At 33.8% G+C, this 25,354-nt stretch overlaps 1 protein-coding gene across 2 annotated transcripts in view; it reads right to left on the bottom strand.

Moving 5' to 3' along the window:
- The window catches only part of LOC134235930 (traf2 and NCK-interacting protein kinase-like), a 49,517-nt gene that overhangs the window by 19,592 nt on the left and 4,571 nt on the right, over positions 1-25,354 (bottom strand). Inside the window, exons 4-22 of one of the 2 annotated variants that reach the window (XM_062718105.1) lie at positions 24,267-24,311; positions 23,860-23,940; positions 23,083-23,131; positions 22,867-22,931; positions 22,449-22,539; positions 22,260-22,332; positions 22,011-22,068; positions 21,595-21,649; positions 21,307-21,385; positions 20,826-20,995; positions 20,260-20,338; positions 18,217-18,261; positions 16,747-16,967; positions 16,347-16,427; positions 12,672-12,706; positions 12,487-12,531; positions 11,667-11,758; positions 9,388-9,449; positions 8,638-8,735 (exon numbers count right to left, since the gene is read on the bottom strand). In XM_062718105.1, coding sequence (XP_062574089.1) covers positions 8,638-8,735; positions 9,388-9,449; positions 11,667-11,758; positions 12,487-12,531; positions 12,672-12,706; positions 16,347-16,427; positions 16,747-16,967; positions 18,217-18,261; positions 20,260-20,338; positions 20,826-20,995; positions 21,307-21,385; positions 21,595-21,649; positions 22,011-22,068; positions 22,260-22,332; positions 22,449-22,539; positions 22,867-22,931; positions 23,083-23,131; positions 23,860-23,940; positions 24,267-24,311 — 1,524 coding nt within the window. Of the gene's footprint in view, positions 1-8,637; positions 8,736-9,387; positions 9,450-11,666; positions 11,759-12,486; positions 12,532-12,671; positions 12,707-16,346; positions 16,428-16,746; positions 16,968-18,216; positions 18,262-20,259; positions 20,339-20,825; positions 20,996-21,306; positions 21,386-21,594; positions 21,650-22,010; positions 22,069-22,259; positions 22,333-22,448; positions 22,540-22,866; positions 22,932-23,082; positions 23,132-23,859; positions 23,941-24,266; positions 24,312-25,354 lie in introns of those variants that run through there. The other variant, XM_062718104.1, reaches the window with a different exon arrangement.

Below are 25,354 nucleotides of genomic sequence, written 5' to 3'. Positions count from 1 at the left end.
CTTTCTACCTGGACCACATGAGTTTCATCTTTCCTAGCCCAGTGGTCTGTAGAAGAAGATTTTTAACATATATTCAAAAACCTGTGATGATGCTGATAATTTCAATTTCAATATTTTTTAAAAATGCACAAATTCATGAATTCCCCTTGGAAAAGGGCGTATTAATCCCCCACCCACAAATATTTGGTTGAACCTGGTTCTAATCAGAGAGCAATATCAACAAAATACCAGCTAGCATGCCTTGTACCCATTATAACATGGCTCCTGTACTTTCTTTAGATCAGCACGTGTATACACATTCCGTTTTGTTCAGTCCTCTGTGCCATATCATTCATCACCTCTATAATTGCTGGTAATTAACTAATTAGGGTTTTCCTTTTTTCACCCTTATCTGGCAAAGAATATAATGTTACCCTCTAAAGATCAATGTCAAATAATGGTAAATGTAAAGCACTCTCTAACTGGGGATAAAAATGTTAAACAAACATATTACTAAATTCTCCCAAATACAATAGAAATGAGGAGGGGGTAGGATAAAAAGAATGCCTTGAATGTGGGCAATTCTACAAGAAAAACCAAAATTGCATATCAATTTTTTTCTCTCTAAAATAAACTACATGTACTAAGACATATAACTGTAGATGACAAATTATAGGAACTACACAGGTGTTCTATTAAGACCCTGGCTTTGTTGTTAAAAATGCAGCACAATAAATTACAAACACTTGATACCTTAAACACTTCTGCCCATTAATTATGTGTGACCCGAGTTATCTGTAACTACATATCTCCTATGTTAAATCATCTCCTAGTTTACACTGATCATCTAATAGATTTTAATATGTGATGAGTAAACATTATTCCAGATAATGACACAAATTTTATCTTCTTCTTGGATACTAACTAAATAGCAGGCACCTCCCTGATTTCTCTGGAATTTACTTCAATGGTGTCTCGTGCTTTCCAAATTTTTGATGAATACGATGAGAAACTATATATAAAAGTTACAACTGCTGTTTCAAAAATGAAAGAGAGACAAAGATAAGAGGTGGGGGTCTTCATTTCAGCATTTATATGTCTAGGAGATGTATCCAAGTCCTAATATATGTAACTAAACTATGTACTAGATATATCCGCGCCTTATGTACAATATGTATCCTAGCTTTCAGCTTTGCCTCCCAAACCTCCAGTTCATTCCTGACACAAATGAACATGTTGAGAGCTATAATAAATCTGGCATCTCTGGACACACCTGTATAGTTTTTTTTTTCTTCCAAGATCAGATTTTGGTTGGACTGTCAGGGAACTCCACAATTCTATTAACTGTTGCAGAGGTGATTCAAAAATGACAATTAATCTGGGCAGTACAACTGTGTTATATTAACGTCTTTGTAATTTTTTTTCGTTGAAATTCTAAAATACAAGTAATCCTCGGAATTGAATTGTCTGAATGACTTTCAAAAGATGATTTGTAAAATATTTCTTGTGCAGTAGAAGACTCTCTTTCTATCTCTAACACATTCTCTAACTGCTCAGTAACCTTTTTGTGGAGATTGGAAAAAGCTGAGTTAAAAATTTAATATCAAGAAATTTAAGATTTTTTCCATTAAAATTGAAAATCTCTTTTCCATTATAACACTGTGCATTTCCAACAAGTACCAAACATAATTTCACCATCAGACTCCAAACATTTCGGGGGAGTAACCAGATTTACCCCAGGGGGAAACCTCAAAAATCTAAAACAATAACATGTGACCACAGAGCTCCAATAATAGCTTCTAAATAAACCCAGCAGACCTCCTTCATCACTGCAGAGAAGGCTCTCATCTGGCCATAATGGATTTTAATGAAATCTGCTTAGTTTGATTATATTCACAAAGTGCAGCCGAGCAGAAACCAGAGATGTGCACCAGATGTGTTGTAAGACATTACTTCACACACAAACTATCTATCTATAATAAACATGGCATGCCTATAACCGGCTCCTTTTTTATTGGTCTATGATGAATCTACATTCTACACATTCGCTAAACAAGACCTGACATAACAAAGATTTGGCATGCCTTCTGACACTTTGTTTATAATTTTACTGCCGCGTGAAACAGGATATGTTATATTTTTCTTTTCTTCCAAGCTTTCTTGAGCTCCTAGATGATTGATCGGTTCTTATTGAAGTATAACATGGATACTGAATATCCTTATTGAACTATAAACACTCTGCAGCAATTAAAATATCATTTTTCATTTAAGTTTTATTCCCAAAGTCTTTAATCTTTTTATTTATAATAAATCAATTCTGATCAGCAATATGTTCCCGGAATGTTATAATTTAAACAACAGCACAATAAGAAAACTTCTTGCTCTGAAATTGCCTTGATCCTGTGTCTCCTAGTAAAAATGAACTCTGAGAAAATTCTAGTACAGGTTCAAAAGCAGCAGTCAGGGGCGTAGCCAGGGTACTTTTGATGTGGACGTCTGAAAAGGCGGGGGTAATGGGCCGCCTTAAGGGCCCAATGGGTCCTGGACAAAGCCCTGGTAAGGGCTCAGGGGGCGAAGCCCCCGGAAACTGGTGAATTTTCGACGATTCCGATGTGCATATTTGAGCCCTCTGATAGCATTTTTCTTACACGTTTTCAGTTTGTTAGGCAGCACAACTGAGGTCTGTTCTTTTCTTGTACAAAATGCGGACAAACACTCAAAAATGAGACAGGAAATGTCCAATAGGGTTGTTTGACGAACCGACTAAAACAATTTTAGACGTTCGAAGCTCTACAAAATACGTAAGGTTACATACGGTAGTTGGTTAGAGTGGTTGAGTGGTTTAGACAGACCTGATAGTCGGGCTTACATTAATGTTAAAAATACACCTCTAAAGATTGAAAATAACAAGGACAAAAATTCTTTTCAACTCATTTTCTTGCAGATTACATACATGTATGTATATTGTATACATGTTCAAAAATTTTCACAATTCTAGTATCTAACTTTTTGCAACAATAATAAAAAAAAATGTACAAATACTATTGGTCTTAAGGTAGTTTTACATATATTTTTAAAGGTTAAACTGAATTTTCTCAATTTTTTTTTTCAATTTTTGATGCTCATAAATAAGGTTGAATTATGACTTTTTAAGTCTCGCATGAATCCAATATTAGTAGATAATTATTATTTTTTTTTGGGGGGGGGGGGTATTCTTTAGCATTACGGTTGGAAGTTCATTTCCAGTACATGTAATAGAAATTGACATTCTTTGCATTAAATAAAATCATCGTTTGTTTTAAGGGAGCTCGAGCCGACTGGGGTTTTATTGTGTGAAATACTCGATAGTATTATATCGTTAATTCTTAATTGTTTCTTAGTATTCTTTTTTATTTTAAAAATTTTTCTAATATTTTGCAAAAATGATGAGTACGCTTCACAATATTCTCTTTCCTTCTCTTTCTTTATGTTCTTTCTTCCTTTCCTTTTTCTTTTTTTCTTTTTTCTTTTTTTTTTTTTTTTAAAATGATGTGGACGTCAAAAGCAGCAGTGAAGTGATGTGGAATGAATTATGATCAATTTAAGCCAGCATCAAGTGAAGCTGAAGAAGAAGTTCAAGTGAGCCACTGACAGCTTAATAGAAGCTCCTCTCTGGAATACAGTCCTAACTCATCTCGGATGCCACAGCACAGCATAAAATAATGACAGAAACTTTCATTTTTTCCCTCAGCACTAAAAATGATGTAACTTTCAGTTCTTTTAAGTAACATACATGAAAACTTTGCTTTCAAACACTTTATGAATATACCAAAGTATCTTTCAAGACAGAAGATTTTTTCCCTGCATGTTATGTTAGAGACCCCCAGAACAGAGACACTACACACAAAGACTACATAAGTCAAAGAGATGCTCTTATAGTCAATTTTAGTGACTTAAAAAGACAACAACAATATCTGCCTCAAACACAAAGACAATTTTCCCCCCAATTTTCACAGCTTTCACGAACAAACACATCTGATGTGTATTGTGGCCTACCAAATATACATGAAACAACTTTTTCAATTGTAAAACATCAATTAAAACTTCAGGATGAAATTTAAATTTTCCACAGAAATTCTGGCATATTTCTCAGTTCTGATACTTCAGTTCCACTTTGTGGCTTTTTAATTTTTTTCATCAAATCATAAAAAGATAATTATTGTGTTTGTGTTCATGTAAATAATTTTAGGTATAAATTTCGGTCTTTCATTCTTAAAAAAAGGACACTTGAATAAATATTAAGAGAAAATGGCATATGGCTTCAAAGTATGCTTTAAGTCAGTGTACAATTTTTATCTCCAATTTACATCTTGAAGAAAAAGGGGAAAAAAACATTATGCAGACTTAAAAAACAACAGTGTCAAAATACAATAATATTTTGTCAACTAATTAGACCAAACCCAAGCTAAATTTAAAACATCAGAATGTTTATTTTTGTAGCCTGATTTCAATAGACCCCCTTACATTATTTTGACTTCTAATTCCTTATCAGTCAGATTTTAAGCACACAATGTCTAAAATTACATCTCCTGCCATTCATTGTGTCATGTTATGTACACAATTTTCTTCAGCTGCAATCCAGACCCCCTTACTCTACTCTCTGTGTACCATATAGCAATTCATTCAATCAAAACAGGTATAATCTTCCATATTAGAGTATGGAAAAGTCCAATTTTCAAGATATCTCAAATTTATAAATGTGCTGATTCAATAAATTGTAGTTAAGTTTATTATAGTTCAAATGTATTCACAATTTCTGGGCTTTAGTTTATTCCTTTTTCAGCCAAAATGGATTTCACAAAAATTTATTGTGTGTTCAGCATGTTTATTTCATTGATCATTTCTTATATCAAAATATTTATCCTGAACACACATGCGCTCAGTGACTTTTATTTAAAATATCGACGAAATATGTACATTTTTCTGCAAAATTCATAAAAAACTGAAATTACGTCATATTTGTGACGTCATTACGTAAAAAAAAAATTATTCTGCTTTGAAGTCCATATACTCCCCTGTTTAAGGACTTAATTAAATATTACTCCATCAAAGTTTGATTTTGGGGGGCAAATGTTGGTTAATACCGCATATAGTTCTTTATAAATATGAGTTTTTCTATACAAATCCAGAATGGGCTTTAGTTTATTTGCCTATGGATACAACAATTTATTTGCAGAAATCAAATCCTGTTATTTATCAGCCAGTTGGACTCTCCTGGGGGAAGCTGGGCCATATTGGAGTTCACAGGCCTGTAATTTGTTTCTGCGGCATTAGGACTAAGTCCCTGATAATACCGGTACTCTCCATCTCTCCAGAACTCGAGATCCCGAGATCGATCACTGAGGTCCTGACAATCAGCAGAAACGAGTCAGCAGGCAACTCACACAAGACCGTTTATTCCAATTCTTTTTTTTTTAACAAAGTCTTGGATTAACTCTACAGCGGAAGGAACAATGATCCGAATTTTCTGGTCCCTGACCAATAAAACTTGCTGATTATTGTAAAGGATGAATAATTCAATGTTTCCCGCTGATTAAATTTCTACACTTTCTAATGGTACTAGAAGTAAAGGGGCCAATATTAATCAACATCTCCTCAATCTCTTAAAAAAGAAAAATAAAACTAGAGAAAATCAGCTGGGCCCAATCTCCCTCTCTACAAATTACCCTTTGTCAATTCTAGCGGGATATCTTTATTGTGACCTTTTGTTAAAATAAATGCCTGATTTATGTTAGAACACCCTCAAACATATTCACAGAGAGCTAAAAAAAATTATCAAAAAAAACAATTTTTAAATAAGCTAATTATCAGCAGTTATCAACATTATGAAAGTTCTCAATAGCCTGATGATTATAAATTTTAGACACCCTCCCTTCTCTCCCCACTCCTAGCCCTGTGGATGTTTTCCAACTCCTCCATCAGTCATCTTTCCAAATCTCATCAACCCATCACCATCAAACATATTAAAAAAAAAAACAATTATCCCAACTCAGGGGACAAATTTGATGAATTTCCCCAATATCTGCCATATAAGGGTGACATAGTGTTTTCTCCTCTTTGTTAAACCCGAGTCGTCAGGTACAGTACAGGTGTTAATTTACCTCCAATGACACCAAGATTCAATAACTTCTGAACAATGATGGCACAGCTCTTAAAATATTTATCACTGCAGACTGTGGCCTTTATCCATTTTATAAAAATAAGGTCAGAAAAAGGTGTATTATAGAGGGATAGTATGTCACCACTGAGAAGATTAAAGCAGCACACAGACACACGGGGGGTAGTGTTACGTACTGTATAAAGTCGTTAATGTGTAATAGTGATCATAATTATCTAACGATTCTTATACATCAAGTGATGTATTATTTATTACAGATACGTGATAAGGACACATAGTGTATGTCAACTCTACATTTGATCCTATGTTTCCGTAACAGAAGTCAGCAATAACCTGAATACACTGATTATGAACAATCTATGTCACCTCTGCGTTTGATCCTATGTATCAGTAACAGAAGTCAGCAATAAACTGAAGATGACTAATCTTGGAGAACTCTTGGGGGAAAAACACAACAAAACTTAATAGTACATAGAGATCTGCTTTCACTTAACTTCTGACTTTGATTCAAGATCACTGAACACCTAATACCCAAGAACATTTTACAGGTGAAGCACCTTTATGAAAATTAATCCACAGGGAGTGAATACGATACTGGGACAAGTGATACAAGACTGACCGATAAAAGTGATATTACACAAGGTAAAACCAAATAAAAGATATACAAGTGATATCAATATGACAGATACACAAACTTCTGATCACGACAAGGTAAACAGGGACATAATAAAGTTGGCTTTAAAATAAACTTTCCTTAGAAGAAAATCACAAATTAAGTCTTTTTCTGAAAACACAAGTCTTAAGGAGGTTTTGGCCCCTCTCTTCTACCATCCCCCCCCCAACAATTTAATAAAACTTGTCCCACCTCCCAACACAAACACATCAATTCTATAAACCTATGAACGTTACAGGGATGTACATTATCTAATAGTTGTTACTGTTACTTTTCCAACCCCAGTACTATCTCAGTGTTTATTCTGGACTTTAAGATTACTTCCATGTTGTGACTCATTATTCTCCCTCCTATAGATTTAATAAGGAAGTTTTTTTAATCTAACTGTACAGGTCAACTGTAATTTAACCAGCCTCTTTGTTTGACACTTTACATTATGTGCTTCTAAACCCATAAAACAGTGCTTTACTAAATTAAGATCCCATTTGTTCATACATGCAAGAGAAGTATCTAATTTCCATTAATTCAGTATCTGCAAGTAATTTGTTTTATTCATGATTTTCAGCAATCCTATTTTTAACAGAGCAGAACTCACTCCCTCACCAAACATAATCAAGGGAGGAGGATTAATCCTGGTCTTTTCTCCCCTACTCCAGCATGCTAGATGTTCATAATGAAAAACTTTTTAATTTGGTTCAGAGGTACAAGGGTAGAGGAACCTTAACCAATGCTCTTGTCAGAATACCCTGACTCCTGACCTCCCCGTAAAGCAGACTGTCTGTTAGCCAGCCCTCTACACCCCCCTTCCTCCCAGCTGTAACAGACCTTTATATGTCCTTCAGTCCCCCTGATCCTCTAACCAGCTAAGTATTAATGAATTAAACAGGACACCCTCCCCTACTGTAAAACTCAAAACAATGTTGTCTTCTTTCTCCCCATTTCTGAACCTAACCAACCCAGAAATTGAAACAAAAACCATTCTAATCTTAAAATTCACAACATGGATTTAATATGGAGATCACCCACTGCTACTTCACACAATCAGGGGGGTCCTGATTTCCTACAGAACACCCCACCCTCCTGACCTCCTAGAGGTTACAGTCTGTTATCATTACCACCATTAAATGCCCTGTTATCCCCCTAATCCTGTACCCAGCTGGGTCTGACTGAATCCAGCAGGTACTCCCCCCTTCTGCTCCATCAATCCCCCTTGTTTTATTGACTCAGGTATTAACTTCATGATAAAGTATTCAGACAAGGCTGTCAATAAATAAACATCATTGAATTTAGGATGATACCTCAACATACATGTACAAATCTCACTAGAAATATGTCTATATGCACTATGACACATACACATCAGGTTCAAACTGATTTTGATCCAGAGAGAAGTTTTACTCTACATTTCACATTTTACAATGAAACAGACCTTTTGTCTTAAAATCCTGTTACCCCCAGTCCCTCCCTAAAACATAACCCCTTCTTTAACTAACTTGTTTCTTCATGAGCATTTTCAGCGATACATATCCAACAACTATCACCAGAGATATAAAGACAGACAGATAAATGTATATCATTAGCCACATCCTTCAAATGACACGGGTTCTTTCATTGTCACAATTTTATGACATCTAAGGAAGAAAGACAAACACATGCATAAGGTTGTCCATAAGAACTGAAATAGATGAGGGCAAGAAGGGTGTTTATTGGTTCTTCCCCAAGTGGGGGTTGACGTACAATGCCAAAATAACAGGGGATAGTTTCATTACAGAGAAAGTTCCCCGGCCCCTTGGTTAATTGCATAACCCCTCTGTAACATAAGACTCACCCTTCTGACGACCAGGGTTCCGTCGTCGTTGTCACGGTTACGTGAGTTCTCGCTGACTTTGTTGGCGGGGCTTTGGTTGGAGTGTGAGGGTGAAATGTCTACAAAACAGAAAGCTCTGTATGATATAACAGTCACTTAAACTCATAAAGAATACATATTATTATTATCATGAAATTTTGAAATGTGATGCAATGCTTTGCAAATATATTCTGTGAAAAAAAAAGTGTACTAGAAATTAAAGTAAGTCATTATCCTAAATGACTGAAATACAGACATACACATAAATCAAGAATGTTTACAAATATAAAAAAGATACACAGACAGACAGACAGACAGACATTACCTGTGTGGATGACCATTGAAGACAGAGTTTCTAATGTGTCATGGTAATATATAGACACAGACAGACAGACAGACAGACAGACAGACAGACAGACAGACATTACCTGTGTGCATGACCATGGAAGACAGAGTTTCTAATGTGTCATGGTAATATATAGACACAGACAGACAGACAGACATTACCTGTGTGCATGACCATGGAAGACAGAGTTTCTAATGTGTCATGGTAATATATAGACACAGACAGACATTACCTGTGTGCATGACCATGGAAGACAGAGTTTCTAATGTGTCATGGTAATATATAGACACAGACAGACAGACATTACCTGTGTGCATGACCATGGAAGACAGAGTTTCTAATGTGTCATGGTTATATATAGACACAGACAGACAGACAGACATTACCTGTGTGGATGACCATGGAAGACAGGGTTTCTAATGTGTCATGGTTAAAACCACCAGTAGGTCTAAAACAGATTAACAAATAAATATTAAAATCCTGCATCATCAATAGTGCCTTAATTATGAGACAGAGAGAAAAAAAGATCAAATTTCACAGAAAAATCAACCAAAAAGTACCCGGTATTTTATTTAAATTTTCATTTTCCAATTTGAGGTCATGCCTAGAAAAGGCAGAGTTAACACTTTTGTTTTGAAAATCATACCTATCAGATATATTTACAATATGGCAATTGCTATTATACATTTCTCTAATTATTTAATTTTTCCTCTATATCTATTGATTGTTTATTGATGTTCCTTCTTTTCTGCTTTTATTTACATGACAAACTGGCAGTGTAAAATGCACCATTAGTTTGCTCAAAATGACTGCTAGAGTTATCTGCCCATTATAGTGTGCAATATGTACACCACCATTTCATATTTCCAGCACAAAATAAAAACCCCACTGATTATTCAATAAATGCTTCAAATGCACATCTCAGTAAAACATATATAAACATAAAATTATAGGTAAACTGATTAAACACAATAGTAATTCAAACACAGTATACTCCTTTAATGTTGAGCGTATACTGTTATAAAAGATAATTTATAATATAATAAACATAATAATAGCATACAAATATAAAATTCAGAGAATCTGATTAATATTAAAATTAATAGAAATAGTTGAAAAACAAATTATTAGAGAGATCAACTTATAATAAAGTAACAGTAATCAGACAGGGCACTTCTCTTGCTAAATAATGTATATACACAAACATATGATACATAATTCATAAATCTCTGACATTCGTTAGATTAACAAGCAATTAACACTATAATAATTAAAACACACTCCAGCATGGTCTATATATATATGGAGATTTCAACAGGATTTGGGAAAATCAAAGCTGTGTGGAGAATTCATTTCTCTAAAGCATTGGAATACTGTAGAAGTACTTTTTTCCGCGTAGTATTAATTTACGCTATGTACGCGGTCACAAATAATCTGCGGAAATTTGTCCAAGCATACTTAATATAAATGTAAGGCATATAGAAACAAAGTAGAAAATCCGCGTAATTTTCTACCCGCAGATTAAACAGAAATTGAGATTCCGCGGAATTATGACCCCGTGGAAAAAAGTACGTCTACAGTACTTAAACCAAATGTTGTCTCATTATATTTCCTAGAGATTTATAACAAATAATACTAAGTCCCTATCATAAAAATAATTTATAATTTCAAATTTAATTCACATAAAAGTGATCTAAATAAAGTTTTCTTTAAGCCCATATTCCTTTATGTCTTAATTCAATGTGTTCTTTTTAAATTTCATTTTCTTTTCTGGTTATAAATATTCATAACTCAAAAAACTTTCATGTATTGTATTCAATGGGATGTACTAAAGTTAATTAATTGTAACTGATTATACTCAGGCTTTGGGAAGGACAGTTGTACAGTTATATGATTATATATATAGGTGTTTACTATATATACAAAATTCTGGTATATATAATGCATTCAATAAATTGTATTAAACAAAATCTTACAAACATCACATACATAGCAGTTCTTTTTCTACAACAAACAGTCCAGATTTTAAAATTTTAACACATGTCCTGGGAATAGTTTATTTATATTGAACATACATGTATTTATTATATAATAAATATTTTCAAAAATCCAAGTTACTGTTTGTGGGCTGCAATATGAAAATAATGGCTAAGTCCTGTGTTTGCTATTATAGGAAACCCCAAGTATCTGTCCGATCAAAAAGTAAAATAGGAGGTGCACAATGGTACTATGCAATGTTAATTTTGTGAAATTCTAATAAAGTTTAATTCAGTGGTATAGGAGGAATTGCAGGCAAAAGATGGAATACTCCCATGTGTTATGGACATACAAAGGGATAAAACCAAATCACCATATACCCAACACTGTTCAAAGGGGGATAAATAATTCCAAAGTAAGCAAATTCTCATTTTTATCAAATATGGACCACAGGTCAAATAAATATTTTAAAGCACAGTTGCTTTAAATAGTGTTATTGTTGTAAAACCAATTCAGTGTTATTTTAAGTATATATGGACTAAAAGACAATAAATATTTAAAAAGATTTTCCCTCTGCTTTTATGCTTTATTATTTTTTATTTAATTGAAGCTAATCTACAGATTCAGACTAAACAACTACTCTATGAAGAAAAAAACGAAGATACAAAACTGAAAACCTGATACGTACAAAGGTCTGGCGGGTTCTGAGGCGAGAAGAGTTCCGTCCCTTGTGACCTCCTCCTCAACTTCCTCCTCCTCATCTGAGGAGCCCTTCTCCTCCTCAGGGAACATGTCTATCAGCTTCTCCTCCTCAGGACAATATACAACATGTCTATCAGCTGTTTGGCGTACTTATCTAGGTCTTACAATATACAACATGTCTATCAGCTGTTTGGCATACTTGTCCAGGTCCTACAATATACAACATGTCTATCAGTGTAAGGTCCTACAATATACAACATGTCTATCAGCTGTTTGGCATACTTGTCAAGGTCCTACAATATACAACATGTCTATCAGCTGTTTGGCGTACTTATCAAGGTCCTACAATATACAACATGTCTATCAGCTGTAATGTCCTACAATATACAACATGTCTATCAGCTGTTTGGCATACTTATCAAGGTCCTACAATATACAACATGTCTATCAGCTGTAATATCCTAAAATATACATGTCTATCAGCTGTAATGTCCTACAATATACAATATGTCTATCAGCTGTAATGTCCTACAATATACAACATGTCTATTAGCTGTTTGGCATACCTATCAAGGTCCTACAATATACAACATGTCTATCAGCTGTTTGGCATACATGTCAAGGTCCTACAATATACAACATGTCTATCAGCTGTTTGGCGTACTTATCAAGGTCCTACAATATACAACATGTCTATCAGCTCAGCTGTATCAGTACCGTCCTACAATATACAACATGTCTATCAGCTGTTTGGCGTACTTATCTAGGTCTTACAATATACAACATGTCTATCAGTACCGTCCTACAATATACAACATGTCTATCAGCTGTTTGGCATACTTATCTAGGTCCTACAATATACAACATGTCTATCAGTACCGTCCTACAATATACAACATGTCTATCAGTACCGTCCTACAATATACATGTCTATCAGGTCCTACAATATACAACATGTCTATCAGCTGTTCTGAGTGCAGATTCTGCTTACCTCTGGTTTCTGGGCTTTACTTGAGGGCCTTTGTTCTGTAAGATAGAGAACAAAAATATTGATACTTCATACTGAAATCCAATGTATAGCCTCATTAATAGAGAGTATCAAAAGTATTTATTTAATGGCAAAAGTCATGTAAATCACTTGTCCACCATGTAATTGGGTATTTCCAACTCTTATTTGATCCACCACTTCTAAATTTCAAATCAGTTTGATACAAGTATTAGTAAGGTTCCTGCCATAAATGTTCCTGTTATTAATCCCCATGCTCTCTGACTCATCTTAATACGCTTTTTTCTCCTTTAAGTCTTACTAGCCAAAGACAACACAAATGACCCACCTCTTACAGGGGGGAAGGGAAGCAAAACTAAGTAAAAGCATGCATAGTCTCATCAGTATTTCAAGAAATCCAATCTTAACTACTGCACAGGCTTATAATTGAAAACTTCATTTACAAGTACTCATTTTTTTTTAAGTAATGTTTACAAATTTTATCATAATGATTATGGGTTAATAATATTCATATGTATTTCATTCTAGAATCTTATCTCCTTCATCATAGTACCCAGTGGTGAGTTAGCAGTGCAAAATATTTCAATTTAAAAGATATAAATTTGGCAGATAGATATTGAACTTGAGAGAGAGCATATACATGTATATTAACATGTTAAGATGTGTGCTTTGTGCGGCGTGTTTGGGGGAGGGGGTGTGAGAGGAGGGAGAGGGGGTAAAAATATATCACTCTGGGTCAAAACATTCTGTCAGAGATTACTTCATCTATATAATCAAATTTTCTACAGAGGACATTTAACAGAAGAGCAACGTGTCAACATCATTCTTTCTTTTTGTATTGCCAAAATAAAAAAAAAATATAATATTGTGTATTTATTTTAATATTTTTTGAATTTTTCTCATCTAGAGCTAAAAATCAAGCAATTTTCTCTTGTGTTACAGTACAATGCTATTCTATTGTTTTGCTCACAAATGAAAAAACCAGAAGTCTCTGTCGAGACTGTAGCTCTACTGGTTTATACTTAAAACAAAGGAAGAGAAAAGTAGAAGTTTGGAATTGAGACTTTAAATCAGCAATAAATAGAAAAATGATCCTTGCCACTCATCAAAATAAAAACCGATGCACAGAATTATGTATCTTAGTATAGTCTACTTGTGTGCCAAGTTATATTGAAATCGAACTAAAACTGTAGGAGGAGTAGCATTTTGAAACAATTTCACAAAAATTTCTATTCTTAGTAACCATGGCAACACCGTTCATTGAATTCAACAACCGATGCACAGAATTATGTATCTTAATGTAGTCTACTTGTGTGCCAAGTTATATTAAAATCGGACTAAAACTGTACGAGGAGTAGCATTTTGAAACAATTTCACAAAAATTTCTATTTTTAGCAACCAAGGCAACACCGTTCATCGAAATTAAAAACAGATGCACAGAATTATGTATCTTAGTGTAGTCTACTTGTGTGCCAAGTTATATTGAAATAGGACCAAAATTGTAGGAGGAGTAGCATTTTGAAACAATTTCACAAAAATTTCTATTTTTAGTAACCTCGGCAACATCATTCATCGAAATCAAAAACCGATGCACAGAATTATGCATCTTAGTGTAGTCTACTTGTGTGCCAAGTTATATTGAAATCGAACCAAAACTGTAGGAGGAGTAGCATTTTGAAACAATTTCACAAAAATTTCTATTTTTAGTAACCATGGCAACACCGTTCATCGAAATCAAAAACAGATGCACAGAATTAATCTTAGTGTAGTCTACTTGTGTGCCAAGTTATATTGAAATCGAAAAATTGTAGGAGGAGTAGCATTTTGAAACAATATCACAAAAATTTCTATTTTTAGTAACCTCGGCAACATCATTCATCGAAATCAAAAACCGATGCACAGAATTATGTATCTTAGTGTAGTCTACTTGTGTGCCAAGTTATATTGAAATCGAACCAAAACTGTAGGAGGAGTAGCATTTCGAAACAATTTCACAGAAATTTCTATTTTTAGTAACCGTGGCAACACCGTTCATCGAAATCAAAAACCGATGCACAGAATTATGTATCTTAGTGTGGTCTACTTGTGTGCCAAGTTATATTGAAATAGGACCAAAATTGTAGGAGGAGTAGCATTTTAAAACAATTTCACAAAAATTTCTATTTTTAGTAACCTCGGCAACCATGTTCATCGAAATCAAAAACCGATGCATAGAATTATGTATCTTAGTGTAGTCTACTTGTGTGCCAAGTTATACTGAAATCGAACCAAAACTGTAGGAGGAGTAGCATTTTGAAACAATTTCACAAAAATTTCTATTTTTAGTAACCATGGCAACACCGTTCACCGAAATCAAAAACCGATGCACAGAATTATGTATCTTAGTGTAGTCTACTTGTGTGCCAAGTTATATTGAAATAGGACCAAAACTGTAGGAGGAGTAGCATTTTGAAACAACTTCACAAAAATTTCTATTTTTAGTAACCTCGGCAACATCATTCATCGAAATCAAAAACCGATGCACAGAATTATGCATCTTAGTGTAGTCTACTTGTGTGCCAAGTTATATTGAAATCGGACCAAAACTGTAGGAGGAGTAGCATTTTGAAAAATTGTTTACAGACAGACAGACAGATAGACAGACAGACGGACAGCTAGACAGACGGACGGACGACGGACGCATTACTATTGCATAAGCTCTTCTGGTCTCTGACCAGTAGAGCTAAAAAAGTAAAAAAAGGTTTTTTCAATTCTTAATATATTTTTATATACAAGAAATTCAAACTAAAATAAAAACCCACAGAAATACTAATATCTTCCTCAAAAAATTTGCAACAAGTTTAACCCCTATATTTTCTATATTTTTCTAGCATAAATTGCAAGATTACTTAAAGTTCCCAGTACAAAAAGCAGGTAAGGCTTTAAAGTAGGAGGAAAGGGGTGGGTGGGAAAAGTCCAGAGTAACTGACAGAAGGGGCAGAGGATTGAAAAGGGGGGCCCTCAAAATTGTCATGCTATGTCCGCTGAGTAACTTTACTAAAGAGAATAATACGGTGCTTTCAAGGCTAGCATTTTCTCCACCAAAAACTTACTCATACCATTATCTGTAAACTTAACTGCATTCAAAGGTCAAATAAAATTGATATAATAGGCATGGAAAAGGAGTATCAATTATGTTTAATAGGTCATCATTTTATAAATTTCATTTTCAAGACTCTACAATAAAATAGACTTGAAGGAAAATATTACTAATTTGCATAAAGCAGGTATAAGCAGGCTGGGGTGCTTGAGTTGTACAGGGATATGCAAGAGAACAGAAATGGTTTGAAACTAGTCATTTAACAATGAAATTTTTCACTCAATTTGGAGTGCCAAGAAATGATATTTCTATCTATATTATCTTATCCATCTAACTTTAACTTTTCCGAAATGGAATAATATTGCAATATAAAAACATTGAAACAATAAAAGCGGATATATTATCTGAGGCAGTAGATTTCTTAACCAGAATGTCTGGAATATTTAAGCCCTGCAGAAAGCTGAAAATGATGCCTATCATGCGAGTTAACACTGGACTCTCCCCTTTCTGGGTTGAATTAAAATCCTTGCTCAAGTGATATAAGCTCTGAGTAAATAGCAAAAGGACATTGTCTGTGTGACCTGAGCTTTCGTCCTCTGACCCGGACCCACTATTGTCCTCGGCTTCCGGGTCTCGGTTCACATCCTCAGACTTTTCCTCCACTGGAAACACAATGCACCAAAACCATGCAATATCACAATCAAAATTACCATGCATAAATATAAATGCCTGCTGTAATAAGATATTAAAGGGATGATTTGTTTCAACTTTTTTGAATTCACAACTGACATACTTTAATCTTGAGGTGACATATTCGAGAAATAACAAAACAGACTTAAAAAGAAGAGATTCTGTTCTGTGTTAAATTCTTTGGTTTCTCTACACTTAATCAATGTCTAGGTGGTCTGACATATTGACCTATGGGTTGTGGTGGTCTGAGATACTGACCTATGGGTTGCAGTGATCTAGAGGTATACTAACCTATTGGCTGCGGTGGTCTGGCAATCTGCTGCTGTCTCCCAGGACCCTGCGGTGGTTGGTATGGCCCGGGCCATCCCTGTTTTGAACTTGACGGCCTTTGACCCTGTCGACCTTGCTGCTGGACGGGGACGGGGCGGGAGTTCTGGGGGTGACCCTCACGCTGCTGAATCAACTGAAAGTTTCTCTTTAGTGTGGACTCTCCAGGGATCTGAAGGATGGAGCTAAAAGAAAGAAAAATGGTAAAACCTAAGTTACAGATCTTCTTTTTCTCTGATTCAGTTTTAAAAACCTTTAGAAAATGACATTTCTTGAAAACTTTCATAAATGAGAATTTCAAAATCATTCTCTTTTTATTCCTTTAAATATACTGAAGAGAAGCTTGGAAAGCATGTTTATAAACATTTAAAGAAACATGAAAATAAAGAAATAGCATAACTGAGAGATTGTACTTTAGATTGAGTGATTTAATTATTATGTAAGAAGAAAGTCATATTTTTGAAATGATTTTTTATTTAATGTTAAAATAAGAAAGAAAATATTGAATTCTCAAAGTTTAAAGTCTGGCAGTGTCTGTCAGAGTGGAAAATGTTTATAAAAACATAGTGTGAATAATCTTTAAAAACATATCTTAAATCAAGAGCTTAACCAGGATCATGGGCAGCCAACAAGCTCTCCTGGCCCCAGGATTACACATTCTTAAGCTAGCCATTTGATAAAGATATCACATGCACTGGATCATACAGGTTTGTCAGTGAAGTACATTCATACACAAATATTTATCACTGTGAAAATGAAAAATATGGTTTAATCTCTCATCAGCTTGTCACTGAAAAATTTAATATCTTAAAAAAGTTAAGGGTCATCTTGTCCCTGTTTGTTTACATAAAATGTTGCTTTATTAATATGATTTTACAAACAAAATCCAAATCATATTTGAAATGCAAACCATTTTTACATATTTTGTGGTGCCAGATTTAACATGAGTCACCTTTTAACTTGACAATTTTCAAAAGAGATTATTTATCATTAATCAGAGTAAGGGTTATCTTTCTTGTCAGAGGGCTCATGAACCTTAATATACATGCACGTTAACAAGCAAGAAGTGGACAGCTGACCAGGCTTCTAGGTTTTACTTCAGTGTCATCATCTGTGCTTATAATGTATCATACAATATTGTTTAAAGTAACAGAACTGAAACACTGGTACAGTACTTAAACACCAACAGGGACAATCATGAAATTTATTTTTTTTTGTTTTGCTTCACATATAAATGATTTATAAATAAGCTATTTAGATTGTCAAAAACTTTGACTTGCATGCATTATCTTCTAAAAATTCCACAGATTCCACAGAAAAAAAAATGGAAAATTCTTTTCTTAAATAAACATAAAGTGATCCTTTGGTCTAACAGCCTAAGAACCTAATCAGCTGTACACACAGAGAGATAGGAATAAGAACAGGTTAAGTTACACTGGTCTGTTAGGATCCGGCTTGCTTTCTCTACGTCTGGCCGTGCTGGGAAAGGGAAGGTGTCAAAAGTCATAAACAACATACATAAATATATAAAAGTCTTAAACACAGGAAGTATATTGTGCAAACACTATCAGTTCGGGGTTACTTAGGGTAACTTATATCCATTATGGAGTAGAAACAACCACTAGTGTCTATATAATTATTCACAGTGCAGCTACATGTGTGAATTTCATGAAAGGTTGGGGTGAAATTGCAAAGTTAGTCTGACATGAGAGTCCAAAATATGTACTATTAAAACAACAATGTAACCTTTCATATGATTGAAGATTTACACAATGTTTATCAAACACTCTTTACACATGTACACAATAAGTATTTCAAAATTTATAGGCCATTAGATCAGCCAACTCCCCCACCCAACATAAATACTCAATTACACACATATTACATTACTAACCTGAATTACTTCCTTATAAATAGGGAATTTAAGAGCAGGTCAATTATTATTATGTCTATCCATAATTAAACAGGACATATATGTACCAGTGTGACCAAGGTTACCTACACAGCCATCTATCATAAAATTTTGTTTGGATAATTACAGCTAACCCCTTGATTGGAATAGTATACTTTTGCCCTTTGAATTAATCACCTGTCAAGGAGTTGAAGGAATAGAACTAAAGTTATGAACAACACAATATTTTTTTTTTACATTCACAACAAATAAACAAGGTACCACATCAATCCCCATGCATTCTTAATTAACTACTATGTCTAAAAGAAATTCATATTACATCCAATTCAAATGTTCAACACGTAATGGGTGTGCATTTTTTTTGCCAGTAAATAAAAGAAAAAATTGAACACTTAACCCTTATCATGCTTTATAATATTTGTATAATAATATAACAGGGTGCTGCATAAAACAATAAAATCATTTTTTAAATATTAGTGTCTTTAAATTACAGTAGAATTTTTATTTTTTAAGATACATCCATAATCCTTATATAATTTTTATAGTTTGAATCAGTACAAATGTCACTCCATTATCAGATTCATTCTAAAAACTCACCTGTGTAAGTTACAGGTAAGAAAAGTTAATGCATGTGCATTCTACTCAAAACTACACTAAAATTTCATTCTTTTAAAACAAATACGATTTCTTTCAATCAAAAACAGTTTTGATGCGATGATATTTCATCACCTTTTCCTATACATATATCTACTGTGATACAGGTACGCTCAGGTAAGACAGGTACGTCAGGTAAACCTCGTTAACCAAGAAACTAGAGAAATTATTCAGTTATTTATGTTTATTTATTTCAATGGTGTGAATAATTGTAAAAGGAAAATACTAAACAAGAACAAAGAACTCAAATTCGCACGTTTTATTTCGGAGACGTGTCCACAACGTCCCAGTTCTCGTGTATATCGTCGTCTGCATAACACCAACTTTATCCAAATAATATATCTACATATCCGGTATAAATTCGTTGAAATTAATAAAACGAACATACTCAAAGCACTCAAAAGCAATATCTTTTCCAAATTACTAAGATAATTTAAAATAAATGCGGTTATTCGGCGTTGTTTAGGAATAAATCGTCATTGTCGATACATTCCGCCATTTTTGTAATTGAAGTAAACAAGGAATACAACCTGCGTCTTTTTGATGAGCTTTTGTACTTTCAACCAATGAAATCAGGGCTTATAAACAGTGTTTTGGATTGTAAAACGGATATGATGAAATACCAACACAAAAATAGTTTGTACAAGGGTTTTTTATTCTTAAAATAGGAATGGGAATTTCCGATATTCAAAAACGACTTATGCCGCGACCAGCACTGAAACGTAAAGTTGCCGATCGCGGCAAATGCCGCGATTAGCACGATAAGGGTTAAATACAGCAAAAAGATTCAAACTATAAATTTCCCTTCCAATATATTCAAGCCTACAGGTAAATATACAAGCCACACCCCATTCAATAAAATCTTGCTTGTCTACGTTCAGCACCCCTCCCTGATCTACCCCCCGGTTTACCTTGGTTCACCGGCCATGTTTGTTTCCTCTTCTTCCTCTACATCACTGGGTACCCACTCTGTCATGTTGTCCTCGTCATCTAAATCAAGTACACATCATATTACCAGAAAATCAAGTACACCTATGGAAAAATCGTAGCTGAAGGCAGCACATCAGAGACAATCGATAGGAAATTTTAAAATCAATAGTCATTAATATTTTTTTCAAAATACGTTTTTTAAAACAAAATTGCTTAATTTTCACCATTCATCATAAAGGATCTTTCTCCATTTCTCTTGCATATGGGAGACAAATTTTGATCATACACGTACAATCGACTGCTTGCTACCAATTCAATATGATAATTGAAAGTAATTTTGGTCCGATTTGGCAACACACAAGTACATCTCAATTCATTACTAAGATTACTTATCTATGATGATGCCTCCTTAATTAGCAAAATTTTTCTTTGTTTAGTCTATTTCTTTCTTTTTTGATGTGTTTATCTTGTGAAACTGGTTGCTCCTTATATGCTGGCATCAAGTTGGTTCTCTTTGAGTGGTGCTATTTATAAAGTGGTTACTGACCTGGCCTCTTTTTGCGGTGCCTGTCTATATGGTCCTTTAGCTGAATTCGGACCTGTCGCTCCGTGGGTTGGTCCTTTATAAACGGATGTCTAAGTAATGTCTCTGTGTTTGGCCGATGCATGTAATCCTTCAGTAAACAAGTCTCCACAAAATTTGAAAACCTGGAGGACCTTAAAGAAATTAAAACAGAGCAGTGATATTTAAAATGGTAAACCCTTGAAATCTTAAAGAAAAGAATATACAAACAAATGAAATTTTATCACCAAGACACTGTACAATCTGTCACTTAACCCTAAGCTGTGTTCAAGATTAAATCTGCTGTGTAGCTCTTATTTAAATCATGAATGTTAATTCTAGCCATAACAAGCTTTAACAAATATGTTGTGTTCAATTGACCAATTTTTCTAGCCAAGCAGCTATGCTACCTACTATGATCTTGAACACAGCCCTTTTCTTGATTTCAATCCTGACTGTTACATACCATTTGTTTGATTTTAATCTCGGTGGAGCATTCCTGGGGATAAGGAAGAGGGCCCTCATAGGATGCATATCACACAGTGCTAAAATAGAAAATATTGTAAAACTCTGTTTATCAATTCTGATATATCTGTTGAAATCAATCTTAATATTCTGTAACAGAAGTCACTTGAGTACAGTTTATATTAAAATATGGCACACTAAAAGATGATTATGTTACCATACAATATGCTTTATATGCTTTTCACTCAAAAACCCTTTTATTTCACTACTTTATTTCAAGACTACTTACGTGGTTTACCCTCTGCCATTTCTATTGCTGTTATACCTAGAGACCAAAGGTCACTCTGAAATGATAAATAAAACAGAGTTATCTCCCTTTTTCATGGAGTGTACTAGGTAATAACTCTTTTCTTGCACTTAATTGCATCCGATTTAATGTGTAACAAAACAGAGGGAAAATAATTTGAATGTTACACATACGCTTCAGATGTCAGTCTTTGATTACAAGATCAGGGCTTTCAAGAAGATCAGAAATAGAAAATACTTGACCAAAATTTTAGGTATCTTGTGAAAGGTATTTTAATTAAAATGTTATCAAATTTTCTCTGTCAGATATTTTGGCCAGTACAATCACTGTCTCAGCCGGGTAAACGAATTTGAATGGCCCACAAGATGTGGATCTCCTTATATTCTGTGTAAACTCACCCTGTTGTCATACGTGGCGTCTGGATTCTCATCACAAGCAATCACCTCAGGGGCCATCCTACCAAAACACAAGAGTCTTAAGTTCTCAGCCCAAAAAGACTACATTTACTGATGCCAAATTCATTAACAAGTTACCTTTAACAAAGGACACAAGAATCTCCTGGTCTGTAAATTTCATCAATAAATCTAAAATCCATATATATAAAACTGAAGACCACATCTCAAAGCAGTTATATCAATGAGGCTTACCAGTAGGGTGTCCCTATAAAGGTGTTCCTTCTGCCAATGGTTTTATCTAACTGGGCACTGACTCCAAAATCAACTAAAAACAGACCAGAATATCTTTAAACATTTACAAATCTGTCTGAATGTTTTTGTGGGTATTTATTAACCAAATACATGTATCTAACAAATACAACATGAAAGCTTCTCACTGACCTAGTTTGACCTCAGCATTGTCGGTCAGTAAAACGTTTTGTCCCTTGATGTCTCTATGTATGACTTTATTGCTGTGTAAATGTGCAAGACCCTGAAAGATGAAAACAAACTTGAGCATAAATCGGAAATGAGAAAATTCTAACTTAAGTAAGTTTTTTTTTTAATTTACAGTAATAAATTGTCTAAGACCTACACTACTGTTTGATTATGAAATGTACTTTAAATTACTATGCAATATGCATAAAATTAGCAGAAATAGTAAATCTTCCAAACAAAACATTGCAATTTGTGTCTCAAGAACTTTTTGCTTTGAAATGCTGCTAAAGTAAAAAAAGGGTTCAACATTCTCAAAAGTTTGGATATAGGTTTTTGAAATCTTCAATTAACATTATCTTCAATTACCATAAAAATTCGTTACCCCCAGTAACATCTCTCTGCCAATATATGCAATCCATTCTTCCTTCAAACTGCTTCCTTTTGTGGCTAAAATATAAAAGTTAAACATATTAATTATAAAAGAGCTACACTGCAAGTAGTAAATGCGAAGAACTAAGTTTCCATTCTCCTTTACCCTATGGAATACACTGAAAAGCATGCATATTTTATCAATGAATTTTTGACCTTTGACCCTCACCTTTGACCAGATCTGTGACTGAACCAGCTCCACAAAACTCCATAACCAGCTACAAAGAATGATATGTAATTAAATTCAAGAGGCGTTTGCAGTGTTACATCTGCAGTAGGGCTGGGTATTGGCCCAAGATTTCGTATTGCGATATTTTTAACTGTATTGCGATATGTATTGCAATATTTTAATGTAATAAAAACGGCATTTTCTTACTATATTTACATTAATTTACATGCAGATATTACATAACTACTGATAAGTAACCAACATGGAAAAAAAATCTTGTTGATTTTATTTAAGATATGCTCTGAAATGTTCTAACAAAACAACTTCTGATTTACTGTTTGGCTTAATAACAAACTTTCATAAGTCTATTTTTATATTTAATTACAAAATTCCTTAATTTCTGCATATTGCCAATATATCGATATTACAAAATCGTATTGCGATACGATATTTTTTGTCATTGTATTGCAATATATTGAAATATCGATATTATTGCACAGTCCTAATCTGCAGACTTAAGCACACATGTAATTTGTTATTATCACACTTGTTCTTGATTCGTTTCTTTAAACACATCTAGAACTCAAACATAAAAAATAAATGAGCAGTTAAATGTTATTTACAAAGATCATGTTCAATACATTTTCATTTTGTCACTTACATATATGTTTCTTATTGTTACTTTGAGCCTGATCAAAACATTCATTTTTAAAATTAAATTCTAAAAATTTACCAGCACCAAAATTCTATATTAAATTCAGATTATAAATTCCTTGCCCATAATTGATCATCTTTTCCTGGGGGACTTTTCTTGATAAATGCTCCGTAATATGTGGCAATGTTTCTGTGGTTGGAAAACTGCAAAACAAAGACATTACAGAAATCACGTCTGACAAAATTGAGAATAGAAGGTTAACAATGCAAAGATTCACAATACAGTAAAACTCGGTTATAACGAAGTCACTGAGACCTGTAAAATTACTTCGCTATTATATATCTGTAATTCATTATATCTGTGTAAGGAATTCATTAAATTTATACAGCTGAGGATCCAAGATAACTTTGCTATATCTGTAAATTCGCAATATCCGTGTTCGTACTATACAAGTTTTGCTGTAGACAGGTAACATACACATTTCTCTGTTCATTCATTTGTCACATATCACATTAATGTACCCACTTACCTTCTTGAGGACATTTATTTCTAGTTTAATTTCCTCTTCTTCATCCTAAAAAATAAAATTCAAAGAAAAAATAAATTCAGCACTTATCAAAACCTCAACAAAGCATAAACCTTTACTCTATGGATATTGTTATGTTTACATTTTTAACACACAACCCAGTGTTTTCCCTTTATTTAAAAGTAAAGGGTTAGAGATCAGTTGAGACAAGCTAGGGGCAGAGGTTTATGAACAAAATCTCTGTGAACCACATAATTTTTTATTAAAAAGAGGCATTTTTGTCAATTGAAGCAGTTAATTTGGCCAGGGTTTTTGGGGAAAACACTGCAACCCCTCACCTTGGTGACTAGGGGTGGGACGATACACACATCTTGCGATACGATACGTATCTCGATATATTGGCACGATACGATACATATCTCGATATTATGATAAATTATAAAACTATTCCAAATAATAAGTATTTTATTTTTTTTTTGTCTAGACATTAAATCAACAAATTATTCTACATCAAATCATGTTAACTTTGCTTTGAAATTAATACTTGAAGTTCATTAATTTCATTGACTAAAACTGTACAAAACAATGATACATGTACATATTATTATTACTATTCAGAATTTGTTTACAAATAGTTGTGTATTTCATCAGAGAACACGGACTAAAAATTCATTTAAAAACATTGATCATATTTACATTATTATTAAATCATTGCTGAAAGTGTGTCGCCAAGTTGAGATTACAAAAAAAGTACGAGATAGATTAACAATTTATAATATCAAATGTTCTGGAAACGATATTTTCTGTGTATAGAACGCATTTCATACTGAACTTTTCTTGTCCAATCTCCCGAGCCTGCTTAAAAGTGAAAACGTTTTACCCCTAATCAACGACTTATTAGTTCTAAAGTGTGTCCTCAATATCAAAATAATCTCTTCACTTCGTACAAGCCGCCATTTTCAAAGGACAGGTACTTTCATTTTCAAATTTTGGATGGAACTTTCGTGTATCGTTTCGTACCGATATTTGAATGCTTGTATCGTAAACCGTATCTTGGAGGAAAATATTGGTATGTATCGGTGTATCAGTAT

The sequence above is a fragment of the Saccostrea cucullata genome, unplaced genomic scaffold, assembly GCF_032062105.1.
Source record: "Saccostrea cucullata isolate Sc308-1 unplaced genomic scaffold, CSIRO_AGI_Scuc_v1 ctg1034, whole genome shotgun sequence".
NCBI classification, from domain to species: domain Eukaryota; kingdom Metazoa; phylum Mollusca; class Bivalvia; order Ostreida; family Ostreidae; genus Saccostrea; species Saccostrea cuccullata.
The sequence above is the reverse complement of the archived record's forward strand: the minus strand, read 5'-3'. Positions and strand labels throughout refer to the sequence as shown.